Below are 15,758 nucleotides of genomic sequence, written 5' to 3' on the forward strand. Positions count from 1 at the left end.
AGCAAAGCTTAGACACACCCCATGGTTCTAGAAGTCTCACCTGTCTTTCCACCTGGTGGATTTGGTAGTTAGAATCTGAAAGGCCTCCGGAGGGAGATGGACTGTGAAGCTGCTCTCCAGCTTCTCCTGCCTAGAACTTGGGGTGCTCAGATCTTGGTTCCATTTTATCACCATAAAGATCACCATTTGTTCCCTCTGATGGTAAACACATTGAACTCTTCCTGATGAAAGTTCCTAAACCAGAATATTAAGTAGAACTCCAAAAGGTGCCACATCCTTGGGGTGTTAAGTGAGTGGACAGCTACACCAGGTCTGCTGTGTACCTGGCAAAAATCAGTGACTGCAGAGAGGGGACCTGTGTAAGCAGATGCTGGCAGGGAGGCTACCTGCCCAGATGTGATGGGGGTGGAGCTTTGTTCCAACACCAAGGGGAGCGAGGGAGGGAGGAACCAAAGCGTATCATAGGAGGTCATAAAAGAAAGGCAGAAGGGGTTGATATGTGGCTGGGTGATACTGGACTTGCCTTGCATGCATATGAAAGGAAAATCAAGACATAAACAAGAGACACTCAAGTACTATTTGAGGCTGAATGATTGTAAAGGAAGATAGGAGTCCATTTGGGCTATCAGGTATCTAAAGGGGTGACAGACTGAAGGACCAGCCTGCAAGGCATGGACATTAAGTATAGAAAGGCTGGTTGACCATGTTGGAGGTGACTCTGAGCCAAATGAGAACTAAAATCCCGCCCCAGGGAAGAGGGTAGGGTACAGTTATTGACGTGTGAGAGTCTTGGGCATTTTGTGAACCTCAAATCTGAAAGGGCTGGTATGTTGATGGAGATAGGGTTCCTGGTGGTTCCTGGTGTGGGTAGTGACAGTCTGAAGCTCAGACAGGCATTCCCCCAAGTCCTAACCTTACCTGAGACCTTGGTCAGGGACCACCTCCAAATCTTGGTGAAATGGGGATTTAACCTGACTTTGCAGAGTTTGGGGGCTCACCCAGGACCTGGCAGCTACAGAGCCCTCAGTGTCCATAAGGATGTGGGAAGAGGCTGGAACCCATGTCCCCAGCTTCAGGAGCCTGAGGTGTTCTAAACCCTTGGCTCACACTTCCTATTAGAGAGCCATGAAGAGACCTGACCATGTCCCAAAGGCCCCTTATCACTGACTAGCCTCTGCTTCTCCCATCAGGCAGCCCCAGAGGTACCTGGGGAGCCCTTGCTCCTAGTTCTCTCTGGCTCTCAAATAACAATGCACTGACAGCCCCTGTATGTTGGCTCTTCTGTTTCCCACCATCTCTACAGCCTGGCATATGTCCCTTTCTGGCAGCTGGTCAGTTATTACCATGCTGGCATCACTTCTTCCCTGGGCCCTCCTGGCTACTGGCATTCTGAGGTCTGGTTAAATGTTGATGACCTGGTCCCAGTGTCCCTCTCCTGCTTGCCTCTGCTCTTGCCCGCCACTCTGCAGGGAACATGCATTCCCCCATCACTTCTTTGAGATGTCTTCCTGCCCTGCTTCTGATACCGTCTCCTGAGGCTGTACTCTGTGTGTGTGTGTGTGTGTGTTTCTCCACTTGAACCCGTGTCAGATACTAAATGGGATTACCACTCCATTAGCTGTGTTCCCTGAACTGTGAGGCCCAGGGCTTGTTGAGGTACCGGCCTCACCTTTGCTTCCTGGTGAGAGAGACAAAGCAGGGCACCTGTACTCCTCATCTTGCAGAAGCTGTCACCCTGATACTCTGACATCTCTCCCCAGAGTGAAGACCTGACTGGGGACCAGCTCACCCCAGCCTAGCTGCAAGCCCCCCGGGATGCACTGGGCATGGCCTCTGGAGCCCCACAGAACAGCGGCCAGATGGCCCGTGACAGCGAGATCCCAGGCTTCCTGGACACCTTCCTCCAAGACTTCCCAGCCCCACTGAGCCCGGAGAGCCCTTTGCCATGGAAGGTCCCAGGGACAGTACTGAGCCAGGAAGAGGTGGAGGCTGAGCTAGCTGAGCTAGCAATGGGCTTCCTGGGCAGCAGGTAGGCCTGGGCTACTGCAAAAGGGAGAAGCCTGGTGGGAAGGAGCAGGGTGCAGCGTTGTATGTCAGGTGCTGACCTGGACCTAAGTCCAGAAAGTGGCAGGGCCGCCCCTTGTCTGTAGCGGCACATTCTGGTAGAGCCCAAAAGTGCCGAGAGTGATGAGCCCTGTTACTCAGTGCCTTTTCCTCCATAGCAAGCACTCAGAAGCATAGACCATGCCGCTTCTTAGTCTTTTAGTTTTACTGACAGAAGAGTCTTTCAGCATAGATCTTAGCAATCTCAGCATGTTTGGGGAAGGGGCGTTTTTGAATTTCTTTTGTTTCCTTTCCTTACTAGGCCAAGAACTTCCACCATCTTTTTTAAAGGAAATACTTTATTGTTTCTCCTCACTGTATCACTACCCCGTGCTTTGCAGCTATTGCTAGGTAAAATGAGGGCCATTTGAACGCTGTGGTTCTAAGACAGCTGCTGAATGGCTAGTGACTAGGTGTGCTAGACAGACATGGTTACTCTTCCCGGAAGACAAGCACATGGCTAAGTACCATGATGCTCAGAATAGTACACCTGCTTAAAGGTATTTATTTCTTATTGCTGCAGGTGGGCTTTTTTCTTTTACTAATTTTATTTTACATACAAGCATTTTGTCTGTACATACAGATATGTACCACACGCCTGCCTGCAGATGGTCGTGAGCCACCATGTAAGTGCTGGGAACAGAACCCAGGTCTTCTGGAAGGACAGCAAATGCTCTTAACCACTGAGCCATCTCTCCAGATCATACCTTTTTTCACTTAATGTTTTCAACTCATTGCTAAAAGTAATTGAAGAAACAGAAAGTACGATTTTGAGCTAAGGATGCCTGTGTAGTCTGTGGCCACGGTAATAAAGTAATGAAAACAGAAGTTTGTCCTTTGACAGGTATGAGGGCCAGAAATCAAAATCAAGCTGCAAACAAGGCCTTGCTTTCTCGGAGGCCCTGGGAGAGATTGTTCTATTATTCTTTCTTGTGGCAACTTGTGCCCCTTGACTTTTAGTAAATGCCTTCATTATCATGTGGCATCCTCCCTGCCCGTGTGTCCTCACTGTTTTAATTTTCACTTTGTATGGGTATGAGCAGTGTATGTTGGAGAGCAGAGGAAAGTCTTGGGTATCAGTGCAACAATCCACCTTCTGTTTGAAGCGGTCTCTCATTGGCCTGAACTTCGCCATGTAGGCTGGGCTAGCTGGCCCTCAAATTTCTAGAGATGCCCACGTCTCTCTGCCTCCCATCTCACCGTCACTGCGATTGCAGGTGTCCAGCCTTACAGTCAGATGTTTATGGGGTTTGGAGGAATCTAAGTGCGTGTCTCCATGCTTGTTTCACCGGCTGAGCTAGCTCCCCGGGTTCCTCTCCTTTTAGGGCTCCCTCCTTGGAGGACACTAGTCAAGTTAGATATTGGATTAGAGGCTGCCCTTCCCCAGGATGGCCCCACTGTACAGTAATTACATTTATAAAGGTTGTAATTCTAGATCAGGTCACATTCTGGATCACTAGGGCTTAGGTCTTCATGCCTTTGTTGAGGGGTACACAACCGAACTAATTTAGGTGCTCAGAGCTAAGTCCTGTTTCTGCCCATTTTTAAGACAGAGGTGAGTGGGCTACAAGATTGGCTTCATGGTCTGGGCAAGGCCGGGCCACATACAGCTTTTCAAGCCTGGACAATCCAAGAGGCAGCTGGCGCTGTCCCATCTCCCAGATGCAAGGTGTGCAGGCACAGCGAGGTGCGTGGTCCAGCCACTCCGCAGACTGGAAGAAGAGAAGTGCCTTTGTGAGGGACTGCAAGTCTGTCCCCTGGGCTGGCCCTTGTGGCCCTTCCCCTTCGGTTGTCCACTCTAGAAGGATTTATGCCACGAAAGACAGTAAAGGACAGATCTGATCTCTGCCCCCTCTGCTCAGATGGGTGCAGGTTCTTGCGGCCAGGCTACTGTCAGTCAAAGGGGTAACTCATGGAGGTGAGAGGACTGGCAGGCCATACAGCATCCGTACACGCCTGGCCGTTCTTTCACCAGGGAATGAGCCCACCACTCTTACTGTCAGCTTTGCTCATGACTCTTCTGCAGATATCCCAAAGCTAGAACAATGTCTAGCCTCGGCATGTTGTCACCTCCGTGTCCCCTGGGGATGTACTTTCCTTGCCTCCTTGCTGCCCATCAGCTCCATCTCTGCTCACCCAGCAACAGTTGCTAGGACCCTAGCACAGTAGACAACGCACAGTCTGCTTCAGAGCCATGTCTACCCTGGACCCCACAGACCCACGAGTATTGCTCTGTGACCGCGTTATATGCATGTGATGTTGCTGCTTAATTTGGGGAAAGTCTTTTGGAGACAGGTGGTATAAATTAACTCATCCCCCGGGTGAGAAAGAACTGACCATTTCATGGTCAAAAGCCTTGAGTACAGGAAGTGAGGGAAGGGGACAGAGAAGCACAGCCACACTTGGGAGCTGCAGGGGTGAAGCAGTTAGGAGAGAGCAGCCCCACTGGACCTTCTACATAGACACAAAGGGCCTTGCTACCTGCAGGGCTTAGGAGTGTCCAGAAAGACAGCCAAGTCCGGAAAGACGGGAATGGACAGGGAAAAGCTGCTGGGATGGCAAGGACACGTGGCCTGGGCTAGGGATCGGTTCCTAACCCCCAGGGGATGACAGGGCCTCTAAGCTGTGCGTAGGTTCCCAGGGGTAGGTGGTGTCGAGGAAGGACTTTCCTGGGGAGACCTGGATGGGAAGAGCTGGTGTTGCTTTACAGCAGTGAGATGGGAAGGGGAGGCATGTAAAGGCTTTAATGGCTGCTAGCAACAGCAGACAGCCCAGGGATGGCCATAGCAGGAGCTGTTTTACCCCTGATGAGGGCTGAGGGAGGAGCACAGAGCCCCAGGTCAAAACTCGTTTGAGGTACATGCAAGTGGTCAATGATAGGCAAAAACCCTGCGTTAGAAGCTGGATGGGCCAGAAGGCAGTATAGTGGGAGGCAGGGGGATGGGCGGCGCTGTGGCAACAGTGTCTTCCAGACACAACAGACTGGTGTACAGTAGTCCCAGGGCCTGCACAGGCTCAAGCCAGATGGGGTGCCAGTGCTGAAGGGGAAAGTGGACATGGGCTTCCAGCCCTAGCAAGAAGCTGTCTCCAGTTGACAACCACTTGCCCAGGAAAAATTAGTTTTCTCCAATGAAGTCTCACTGGGCTACAAACCAGACTTACAGGCAAGCCCATGTCCAGCTATAGATAGCCAACACGATGGTATTTTTGTAGATTTTTGTGTGTGTGTCTCATATTGCTTTATTTGGGCATTTTTTTTTTTATCTTACTGCCTGGCCTTTTGTTTGTGTAACATGGTTTCTGATTTTGTATTTTTTTTTTAATGGTGTGTGTGGTGTGTGTGTTTCTCATGCTTTTTCTTTGGCTATTGTTGTTATTTTGTTTGTTTTTTATTTGCCTGATTGTTTTCTAAAGAGAGAAGACCTTGGGATTGGATGGAGGGGAGGATATTGGGAAGGAATAATCATGATCAAAATATTGTGTTAAAATGTTATTTTCAATTTTTAAAAAATGAAGAAGATGGATGGGGTGGCACAGAACTCCAAGGACCTGTTTTGGCCCTGTGTGCATCCAATAAACAAACCAGAAGTGTACTGTTAAAATTAAGTACAATCCAGGTGTAGTGGCGCACACCTTTAATCTTAGCACTCGGGAGGCAGAGGCAGGTGGGTCTCTGTTCGATGCCAGCTTGTCTACAAAGCAAGTTCCAGGACAGTCAAGGCTACACAGAGAAACCCTGTCTTAAAAAAGAAAATAACAAACAAACAAGACAAAAATTTAGTACAGAACTAAAGGTCTGTCTTCCAGCCCTCCAAATGGATTTGTTTGTTCTTTTCCAGCATTTTCTCTTACGTGTAGACATGGGTACTCATCACCATTACCTGTGATGTGAGGCTCATCCATCAGCTGCGTCGCACGCAGCAGTTCACATTTACCCGTGTGTGCACACATAGCTACTCTGTGCCTCACAGACCCTCTTGCCTTGCTCATGTCTCCACAGCCAGTTTAGCTTTGTGGATATAAAGGTCTTCTAATACGTTGGTTGATCCATTGGCTCTTTTCGACTTTTAAGTGGTATTCCTCTGAGACCATCCGGAAGTCATACATCTGACCTCTGGGCTTTGCACACTCTTTTCCTTTCTTTTCCATTTATTCTGACCTCACTGTCTCATCTTTAGGTCCCTGGGCAATATAAAACTTACACTGTAATTACCTAGACATCGTTTTCACCCCGTCATAGTGTAACCCTTGAGGTGGCCATGTCCTCAGCGCAGCATCCTCCAGCTGAGTCGAAGAGCTCCACTCCCAGACTCAGAGCTGACATCTGTGGTGCGGTGACAGGGCTGAGGGCCTCCAGAGCACATCCCTGGGTGGGTCCCTGGAATAAGGAAGAAGCTTTGTCCAGGAAGGAAGTGCTCGTGGCGAGAGGCCAGGCATTGTCTGTGTCTCCAAGGCTGGAAGCTGCCTCCCTGCCCCCATCAAATGGCAGCAGGCAGCAGGCAGGAAGCTTCAGCATGACCTCACCAGATGAGCAGGTACCCCTTCCCTGCCTCTGAAGGAAAGCCCAGCGCCTGGCAGGAAATGCCTCACACGGGGAGCTTGTTCTCATGTTTTGGCTTCTCCCAGATGTACTCTTCCTTATTTGGGGGTAGGGAATATGGCAGAAGTGGGGTGGAGACGCGACCCAGGGTCTCAGCAGGCTAGGCAAGTGCTTTACCACTGAACTGCGCCCCATCTCGGCTGGTCGTTTTTCAAAGGCACTTCAGAGGCCTCTTCCTGAGTCTCTCTCTCTCTCTTGAAAAATTCAGCCCATTGTACAGTTCCAAAGGCCGTCGGTAGCAGAGCCTGGCAGTGCTGTCCCATAATCTCAGCCACTTAAGAGGTTGATGCAGGATTGATGGCTCAGGCCTGCCTAGAATACAGGGCATAATTGAAGGTCTGGGTGAGACCTTGGCTCAAAAAGTAAAAAGAAAGCTGTGACAGACTTTTGCCTAGCCTGCAGGAGTCTCTAGGTTCAATCCCCAGTTCTCTAAAGCTAAAGGCCATCAGTAGATGGCCATTCGCCTTAGGATATGACTCATCAGCCAGCCTCTCAGAAGGTCATTGTTCTCATCAAAGTGAAATGTCAGCCTGCCATGTTGGTAACCCTGGCTCTCTACCTGAAAAGGCAGAGGTCGGAGAATTAGGAGTTCAAGCTCAGCCTTGGCTACCTAGCAAGCTTGAGGCCAGCCTGGACTACGTGAGATACTGTGTTTAAAAAACAACAATAAAGGCAGTAAAGCAGCTAAGGAAATGATGGTTCAGTGGGTCAGAGTGTTGTGCAAGCGTGAGAACCTACATTCGGATCCCCAGTAACCGCCTGAAAGCTGGAAGTATCTGCATGTACCTGTAATCCCAGGATTAGGGGAGAGACAGCCGGATCCCAGGAGCTCACTGGCTTTTAGGGTCAGTGAGAGACCCTGTCTCAGGGGAATCATAGGGAGTGATAGAGCCAGACATCTGCTGTCCTCTGGGCTCTGCAGGAGCATGCATATGCGCATGCACACGCCTATTTATGCACACATGCATACACACATAAAAGCCAGGCATAGTGTTCACAGCTATAATCCCAGCTGAAGCAAGGAGAATCCCCAGTTTGAAGCCAGCGTGGGCTATAAGCCAGCCTGAGCTACAAAGTGAAACCCTATCTCAATTTTTTTTTTTTTAATTTAAAGAAGTTTTAAAAGCCAGGCTGTCAGGCGTGAAGACTCAGCCAGATGCCCTTTGGAATAGGCACACTGTGCTAGAGCACATACCTAGCTTCAGGGGTCCCCCACCAGACATGGGAGCAAATTCTGAAGTTGAGGTGCATCCTAGAAGCTTTTGGTGCCCCAGGAAGTGTGACCCCTCTGCCTTAGACTCGGGGCCTCTGTTTTTAACCGGATCCCCAAAGCCCAGTGGAGAGAGACGTGTGATCTCAGCCCACTATCCACTGCCCCAGCTACAGCAGACTTGTCTCTCTCCCAGATGCCTCTTGTCTTTGGTCCTTTGTCCCATTTGCGCTGCTGCCTGCCCAAGGCCCCAACAGGAAACTGACATTTCCTCTCTCCTGACTGCTGTCAGCACGAGGTGACATTCCTTCCCATGCTTCTGTGACTTCCGGAACAGTCTACATTCCTCCAGACCTTTCTTCCGTGGTCCCGAGGAGGACCCCTATTTTGCCACTCTTTGCTCCACCAACCCTTCTGGAGCTGGGTCTCCCAGCCTTCGTTCCTCCTGGGCTCTATCTCCTGCCGAACCATGATCCCACAGCTCCCCAGGTCTCCTGAACTCTGCAGAACCTGTGGAAACAGAACCTGACTCCCTGTCCCAGCTGGGCTCATTGGTGGCTCCACTTCCCTCCGCCTGACTGCTCACATCAGATCCTTTGCTTCTCTGCTCTTTCCTCACACAGAGGCTCCCTGCCCAGCCCTTAGGCTTTGGCCTCTCTAGTCTGTTGTCATCAGCAGTCATCATTCAGCCCGTCCTCTAGTGGCCCAGCCTGACCCATCCCAGCTCCCTTCTTACCTGGGACCCCTCCTCCCAGCAGCCGTTCCCTGGGGCTGTCAGCCCAGGGCGTGCGGACCAGACAGCATAGTTGTCATGTCACAGAGGCCAAGTGTCAGCTCCGCTGAGCCCTCCTGTAATATTCAGATCATCCTGGGCGTTCCTCGGTGTGTGGGTTCCCCTGCATCCCTATCCTCTAGCTACAGAATTTTCTTCTCATGGGGTATCTGTGTCTGTGTTCACCCTTTACACAAAGAAGCCAGTCATATTGAAGGAGGGGCCCATCCCGCTCTACCATAATCTCATCTTTGCAAGTGCTGTCCTCCTTGAACCTACTTAAAAGAATGATCCCATCTGAGTCAATAGATGTTCAGCCTTCCGCATATGAGTTGGGGAATGCAGTTTAAATCGTAGCATGTCCTGGTCCCAAGGATTCCTGGCCACTGAGGTTCGCATGCCTCAAGGATACCTTTTCAGCAGATCCTATCAGATAGTGTACCTCTGGTGTTATGTAAACACCCATTCCAGGTATTTGGATGCAGGGATCCCCTGCTTGTTATGACACCCGGGACGTGTGTATGAGCCATCATCTCCATCTCCAAGGTGGGGGTGCCAGGCTTAGACTTCAGCTGGGAGCTGCTCCAGTCTTCCTCTTATGTCTTCTCCCTAGGAACGCTCCCCCACGATTTGCTGCAGCTGTGACCCACAAGGCAGTTTCCCAGCTACTACAGATTGACCTTTCTGAATTCAAGAAGTTGCCTGAACAAGAGGAGGAGGAGGAGGAAGAAGAAGAAGAAGAGAGAGCCCTTGTGACCTGTGAGTTCCTCTCATATGGCTCTGAGACTGCTTAGCAAGTGACAGACTCAGGTTGACACTAAAGGTCAGTGCCCAGGGTGCCATCAAGACAGCAAGGACAAAGTACAAAGAAGACATGATATGTCAGTAGAAAACCTGCAGTGGGAACTGACCAGCACCCAGGGCAGAATCGGCCAGAGAGACAGGCATCTGGCTGGTACCAGGCACCACCTTTGTCTTCTCCTGGTTATGCTTCAGAGCCCCTAGAAATGGCCAACACTTGTCCTATTTACACATGTGTGTTGGCTCACAGCCACACAGCTAGCTTCACCTCTACCCGCTGTTTCCCCTCGGCTGACACGAGGCCCTCAGCAGCGTGACATGTCCACCCGTGGAGGGGAGCAGCTGTTGTCTAGGCTCCCTGCCTTGACTTACCTTGGTGGAAGCCCATTAGATGTCAACACTCAGTGATCCCACAATCATCAGGTGGCAAAGGTAGAGGCTTGCGTATCTGCTGCTGCTGGAGCTGCAGCCATCAGTGGGTGGGCCCTACAATGGGACACCACAACCAGAGGGGCCCAGGGGCTGGGAGTGAGTGCCCAGAGGCCTCCAGGCCACTTGGCAGAGAATTTCCTTCTAAGAATACAGGGCTCTTCCTCTGTGTGTCTCTCTTTCTTAGTCTTGTAGCAAGACAGTGGTTGTTGTGAGACCACAAGGGTCAGGAAGGAAATGGCTATTGCAGGAATGCCCCACTCAGGCTATGGGGCCACGCTTTCCAGACAGTAGGAAGCTGCTTCTCTTTCCTTGCTGCCTTCTTTGAGGTCAGCCTTAGGGCATGTGTAGAAGGGGAAACAACCCAATAGAAGAAAAAGGGAAACAGTTGCAGCCTCTAGCATTGTGCCTACCAACCACCCTCCCCACCCCTCCACAACTCCCTGCCAGCCTCTCATCCCAGCATGGCCTCTGCTTGGGAGAGACATTCACAATGACAGCAGCCATTGTTCTCTGTAAAGCCAGCAGGCTTCCAGCCTGGTGGCATTTGCCACCAGGCCCCACGAAACAAACACCCCCTCCTTACCCCTCCAGATGGGAGGGAGCATCACCTGCTGGTAGGAAGGAAAATTGCAGCTGAGAAGCCAGGCCTTCCACCCGGGCCTATGGAGAAGGGTGGAGCCTGCCGCACCCTCCCTGTCGGTTCCAGAACCTCCATGCAGGCCTTGGCTTGTGGAGTTGAGCACTTGTGGCAAGTCTGTAGTCTCCAAGTTGTTCTTGCCCAGCTGTATCAGCTGTATCAGCACATTCTGTGAGGCTTACTGTCACAGGCAGACATGTGACTATAGCATCTCTGTGCCCATCTGCCAGCAGCTTCCCTGGGATTGTTGTGAAGATAGACCTCCCAGGTAGTCACAGAGGCTCAGAGCTATAGCCCTTGGCCAGAAGTCAGGCTGGGGCTCCAAGAGCCTGAGGCTGGGTATTACTGTAGGCCTTGTTTTTTAATTGCCCTTCATTTGCTTGAGCAAAATTCAAGTCTAAACCTATTGCTAGAAATAGCAGTGTAACCTAAGACTGAAAAAGAGGCAGTCCAGGCCTAGAGGTCCTGGCATGCCCAAAGCTTCCGAAATACCAGGAGCAGGGAGACCACAACAGCACCCGAGGCAGTTTTAGGAGTCCAGCTTTCTACAGAAGAGAGAATGAAAGACCTAGGGAGTGATATGGTTGGAAGCTGGCTGGATAAGGAGCACATCAGTTCATCAGGAGTTTGCACTGGGTCACATTTAGAGCTGTGGTCCCTAGGCTGGGCCTAATAAAGTCAGTTCTCCAGCTCCTCAGTCTGCCACACCCACGGCTGTTGCTAAGTGCTTGAGTTGTACAGTGTCCTGGACAGTGCTGCTGGATGCTGCAGCAGACCAGATTTCCTGCCCCCACCTTGATGGAGGATTCTAATTGGCTTTATCCTTCTCCCTGCTCCTTGCTTTTCTTCTGTGGCTCCCTTTGGCTTCCTTCACTCCTTCCCTTTTCTTCCATAGCTATACTTCCGACTAAGGACACTTCTCCCAATTCTCCTTGTCCCTCTGGCATGGGCTTTGATGTTTGAACCCTGTGGTTTTCTGTAGCTGAACTTTAGCTGCCCTCTTAGACGGTGGCTCTGCCACACGCACCCAGACTGGCAAGAAGACTATGCGTTGAGATGAAGTGAGGCCTGAGAGCTCAGCCCCTAGAGTCCTTGATCCTCAGTGGTCTCATTTTAGAAGCTAGGCTTGTGGGCCTTCTTTCTTTTAAAGTGTGAATTCAGCTCTGTAGCAGCAGCCTACCAGGTCTGACACTGAGGAGTGGCTTGAGCCTCACTGGCTGAAGAAACAGCAGAGTTCAAGGCCACATGGGGGCAAGCACTTGTAATGGGGAATTAGAAAATTATTAAAACATCATACATATGGGGAATTGGGAAGCCCACAAATACAGCTCCTGGGATCCTACTGCCTATGTCTTGATTATACAGAGATCATTTCTGCCTTTTTTTTTTTCTGGAACTAAGTGATTTTTTTTTCATGTATTTGCAAATATCTATCTATATATATATATAATTATCATTTTCTTAATTTAAAATCATAAACAGTTTCACATTCTTATAAACATTATGTCTATTTCTAGGCTGCCGTGTAGTTTCTTTGTGGTGCTGGAGATCTAGCCCAAGCCTCGGATGTGCTAAGCAGAGACTCTGTCACCAGGCTGCATCCCCAGACCTAACTGGGCTTTTGCTTGCTTGCTTGCTTGCTTGCTTGCTTGCTTTGGGGTTTGGGAGGTGCTTTGGGGTTTGGGAGGTACGGGAGGTTGTTCTGTTCTGTTCCGTTCTGTTCCATCCTTTGTTTTGAAAATAATCATAGGAACATGTGCAGTTAATGATGGGAATAATGCAGAGATATCCATCCCAACTGTACATGACCCAGTTTCCTCCCAGGAACATCATACAAAGCTCTAATAGTGTGTCACATCCAGGATCTGAACATGGTCAGACAAAAGACAGTTTCCTATTGCAAGGATCCTTCTACGGGCCACGCTAACACACCTCCCCTGCTAAGCCCAGCCCCTAACTCCTAGGCAGTGACTGGTTTTCTCCATTTAATGATGTCATTTCAAAAAAAGCTTAACATTTGGGGAGTAGCAACTTCCATTTGGTGTGATTCCCCGGGGACTGAGCTAGCTGGGCCGCTTAGCGTCCTTCACTAGTTCTGCTGCTGAACCCTCTCCCGGGGTCTGGCCGTCAAGGCGTTTGTAGGTTGGAGGAAATCTGGACAGATTACAGAATTAGTCTAGTACAGATGAAGCTAGTATGATTCATGCACTGTTTTCGTGAGAACAGCCCTCATTTTTCTGGGACTCATGCCCAAGAGGAAAGTTATTGGCCTAGAGGGTAGTTGTGTGTTGAGTTGTAGGAATCTTAATTTTTCATTGGAACAGGCAGAATTCACTTACGCCTCTGTCCTTGTACCTGAAGTATTCCTTATTAATGGGCAGTTATTAGACCTTTTTTTTTCCACCTAAGACAGGCTTTCTTGCATAGTTTATAGGTTAGTATGCTGAGCATGCCCTGATTGGTGAGGTGGGGCCCATATAGGCTGTTGAGAGGAGCTATTTAAAACCTGGGAATGTGTCAGGAAAGGATACAGGAGAGTAGTTAAGCCTCAATTGCATGTTTTCACTTTTTGATTAACAATTTCTCCATTATGCCCATCAGTGCTAGATGTCAAAGGCCTGGCCCGAAGCTTCTTTAACTGTCTTTGGGAAGTATGTAGCCAGTGGCAGAAGCAGGTGCCGTTGCCTGCCCAGGCTCCTCAACGGCAGTGGCTGGTCTCTATCCATGCCATCCGGAACACACGGCGCAAGATGGAGGATCGGCATGTGTCCCTTCCTACTTTCAACCACCTCTTCGGCTTGTCTGTGAGTGTTGACCTGCAGAGTCCGGGAACGGGCACTGTGTCACGGGGGCACGGGGCCCATACAGACTGTGAGGCGCCCTGAGTGCTGAGAGAGCCACCAGCCAAAGTCATGCCCGGGGAGATTCTGAGAAGCCGCTGTCTTGGGGCTCAGTCTGTGCCACCCTGCGGAGCCTGGGAAGCTCATTCACAGCACCAAGCTTCCAGGCACATTGCTTTCCACAACCAAAGACTAAACAAAGCCAACAGTTGGCCTGTGTTTGTAATCAAGAGGCCAGGTGCTAGGTTCAGACTTGAATTACTGTGTCTCCTACCGCAGATGCTTCCTGATGCATCTCACCTTGAGCATGTCTGCAGTAGCCAAGAAGAGCTGGTGAAACTGAGGCTGAGGCTGACCTTTCCCAAGCCTCCCTGTTTGTAGGACTTGAGCAGTTTGACTTGGCTGATGGACAGGGCCCTGCCAGTTCTTCCAGACCCTGCCTGTCTTGAGTCTGTTTTATTGCCTGAGGCTGGGTCATTTATAAAAAATGTATTTCTTACTGCTCTGGAAAACGAGAGGCCTTATGTCAAGGGACTGCATCTGAAGAGGGCCTTCCTGGTGATGGGGAACTCCTCAGAACACCAAAGCAGTGCAGGCCTTCACATCGCAAGATAGAATGAGTTTCCCAAGGAGAAAAACAGCTCCTTGATAGTCCATTCATCCCTAATGAATTGATCCCAGCTGCCTCTCAAAGATCTCCCTTACATACTGTGGGAATTGGGTTTCCACATAAGAATTGTATGGACAAACTGCAACCAGATGAGAGCAGCTGGCCAGGGGTCTGACTCCCACTGTACTCCCACAGGACTCTGTGGACCGCGCCTATTTCGCTGTGTTTGATGGCCATGGAGGAGTGGATGCTGCGAGGTATGCCTCTGTCCACGTGCACACCAATGCGTCCCACCTGCCGGAGCTGCTCACAGACCCAGCAGCGGCCCTCAAAGAAGCCTTCCGGCGCACTGATGAGATGTTTCTCTGGAAAGCCAAGCGAGAGGTGAGAACTGGCAGCTGGGTCTAACGTGCTGTTTGGGGAACTGTAGTTGTTAGCATCAGAGAGTTCTGGTCTCCATAGAGGAAGAAAAATGAAAGTGGTTGGTGGTTCAGGAAGGAAGGGTCTCACCAAGCACTGTTGACAAGCATGCTATTTCATTCCTTCAGGCGTGGGGCTCAGTTCTCATTTAAATGGAAGCAACACAGAGCTTGTCTCCTGTACTAGTCTTGTTCTTCATCACCATAACAAAGTAATTGAGGTCGGAGCCCTTTATAAAGATGGGTTTCTTTTGGCTCAGTTCAGGATGTGCAAGGCAAGTGACCTTGATAATGGCCTTGCATCTAGTACATCATGATAGCTCAGAACAAGAAATAGGGGAAGAGAGAGAGGAGATTTGTGTGTGTGTGTGTGTGTGTGTGTGTGTGTGTGTGTGTGTACATACAAATATGCATGCGCACATATGTGGGTGTATAGTGTATATGTATCTTCTGGTCTCTATCTGTCTCCCAAAGCCACCAGGACCTAACTATGAGGAGCTCTACTCTCTATCCATTCGTGGCCTTATCCAGTCCCAGTCCCTCCCAGTGCTCATACCAGCAAAGTCATCTTTCCAGTACTACAGCGGTTGCTTTTACCCTCTTAATATCTCATGATGGAAATTAAGTTATAGTACGTAAAGCCTTGGGGCTTACAAACCGCAGTATTCCTGGGCCACCATGCTGGAGCTATATAACATATACATGGTCCGCCAACCCAGCAAAGGGCCGCCTGATTTAGACGCAGGCTGGTTCCTGCAGCTGAGGATGGCAGAATGGCAGACAAGTGTTGGAGAAGGGCCCGCTTGTTCATCCAGCTGCCTGGCTAGCTTAGCCCCGAAATAACCACACAGAAATTGTATTCATTAAAACACTGCTTGGCCCATTAACTCTAACTTCTTATTGATTAATTCTTACATTAATTTAACCCGTTTCTATTAATCTATATATCGCCACGTGGAAAGATCTGGCATGTCTGTTTCTGTGGCTCCATGGTGTTTCTTCCTGACTCCGCCCTTCTTCCTCCTAGCATATACCCTAGCTTTCTCTGCCTGGTTCTGTTCTTCTCTGCCATAGGCTCAAAGCAGTTCTTTATTAACCAATGAAAGCAACACATAGACAGAAGAACCTCCTACACCAGGCAAGTACTTAAAAGAATCAACCACTCACAGCTTTGGTGAGCAGGAGTCACACGGCAGAGAGGCAAGCCTGGTTTCCCAGGCATCTAAATCCCAGCAATCTCAGTTATAACCCATGCTAGTCTGAGCTGTAAGAACAGCCCCCCAACTCGTATCAGAACTTGGGCCCTGTAGGTTAAGGAGGTGGCTTTGGGCACA

General features: G+C 50.0%; 1 protein-coding gene across 1 annotated transcript in view; it reads left to right on the forward strand.

Moving 5' to 3' along the window:
• The window catches only part of Ppm1f (protein phosphatase, Mg2+/Mn2+ dependent 1F), a 28,705-nt gene that overhangs the window by 2,871 nt on the left and 10,076 nt on the right, over window positions 1-15,758 (forward strand). The window contains exons 2-5 of the mRNA XM_048452409.3: window positions 1,761-2,029; window positions 9,299-9,444; window positions 13,157-13,359; window positions 14,201-14,389. Coding sequence (XP_048308366.1) covers window positions 1,827-2,029; window positions 9,299-9,444; window positions 13,157-13,359; window positions 14,201-14,389 — 741 coding nt within the window. The 5' untranslated portion in view covers window positions 1,761-1,826. The remainder of the gene's footprint in view (window positions 1-1,760; window positions 2,030-9,298; window positions 9,445-13,156; window positions 13,360-14,200; window positions 14,390-15,758) is intronic.

Source organism: Myodes glareolus, chromosome 2, assembly GCF_982192425.1.
Source record: "Myodes glareolus chromosome 2, mMyoGla1.1, whole genome shotgun sequence".
NCBI lineage: Eukaryota > Metazoa > Chordata > Mammalia > Rodentia > Cricetidae > Myodes > Myodes glareolus.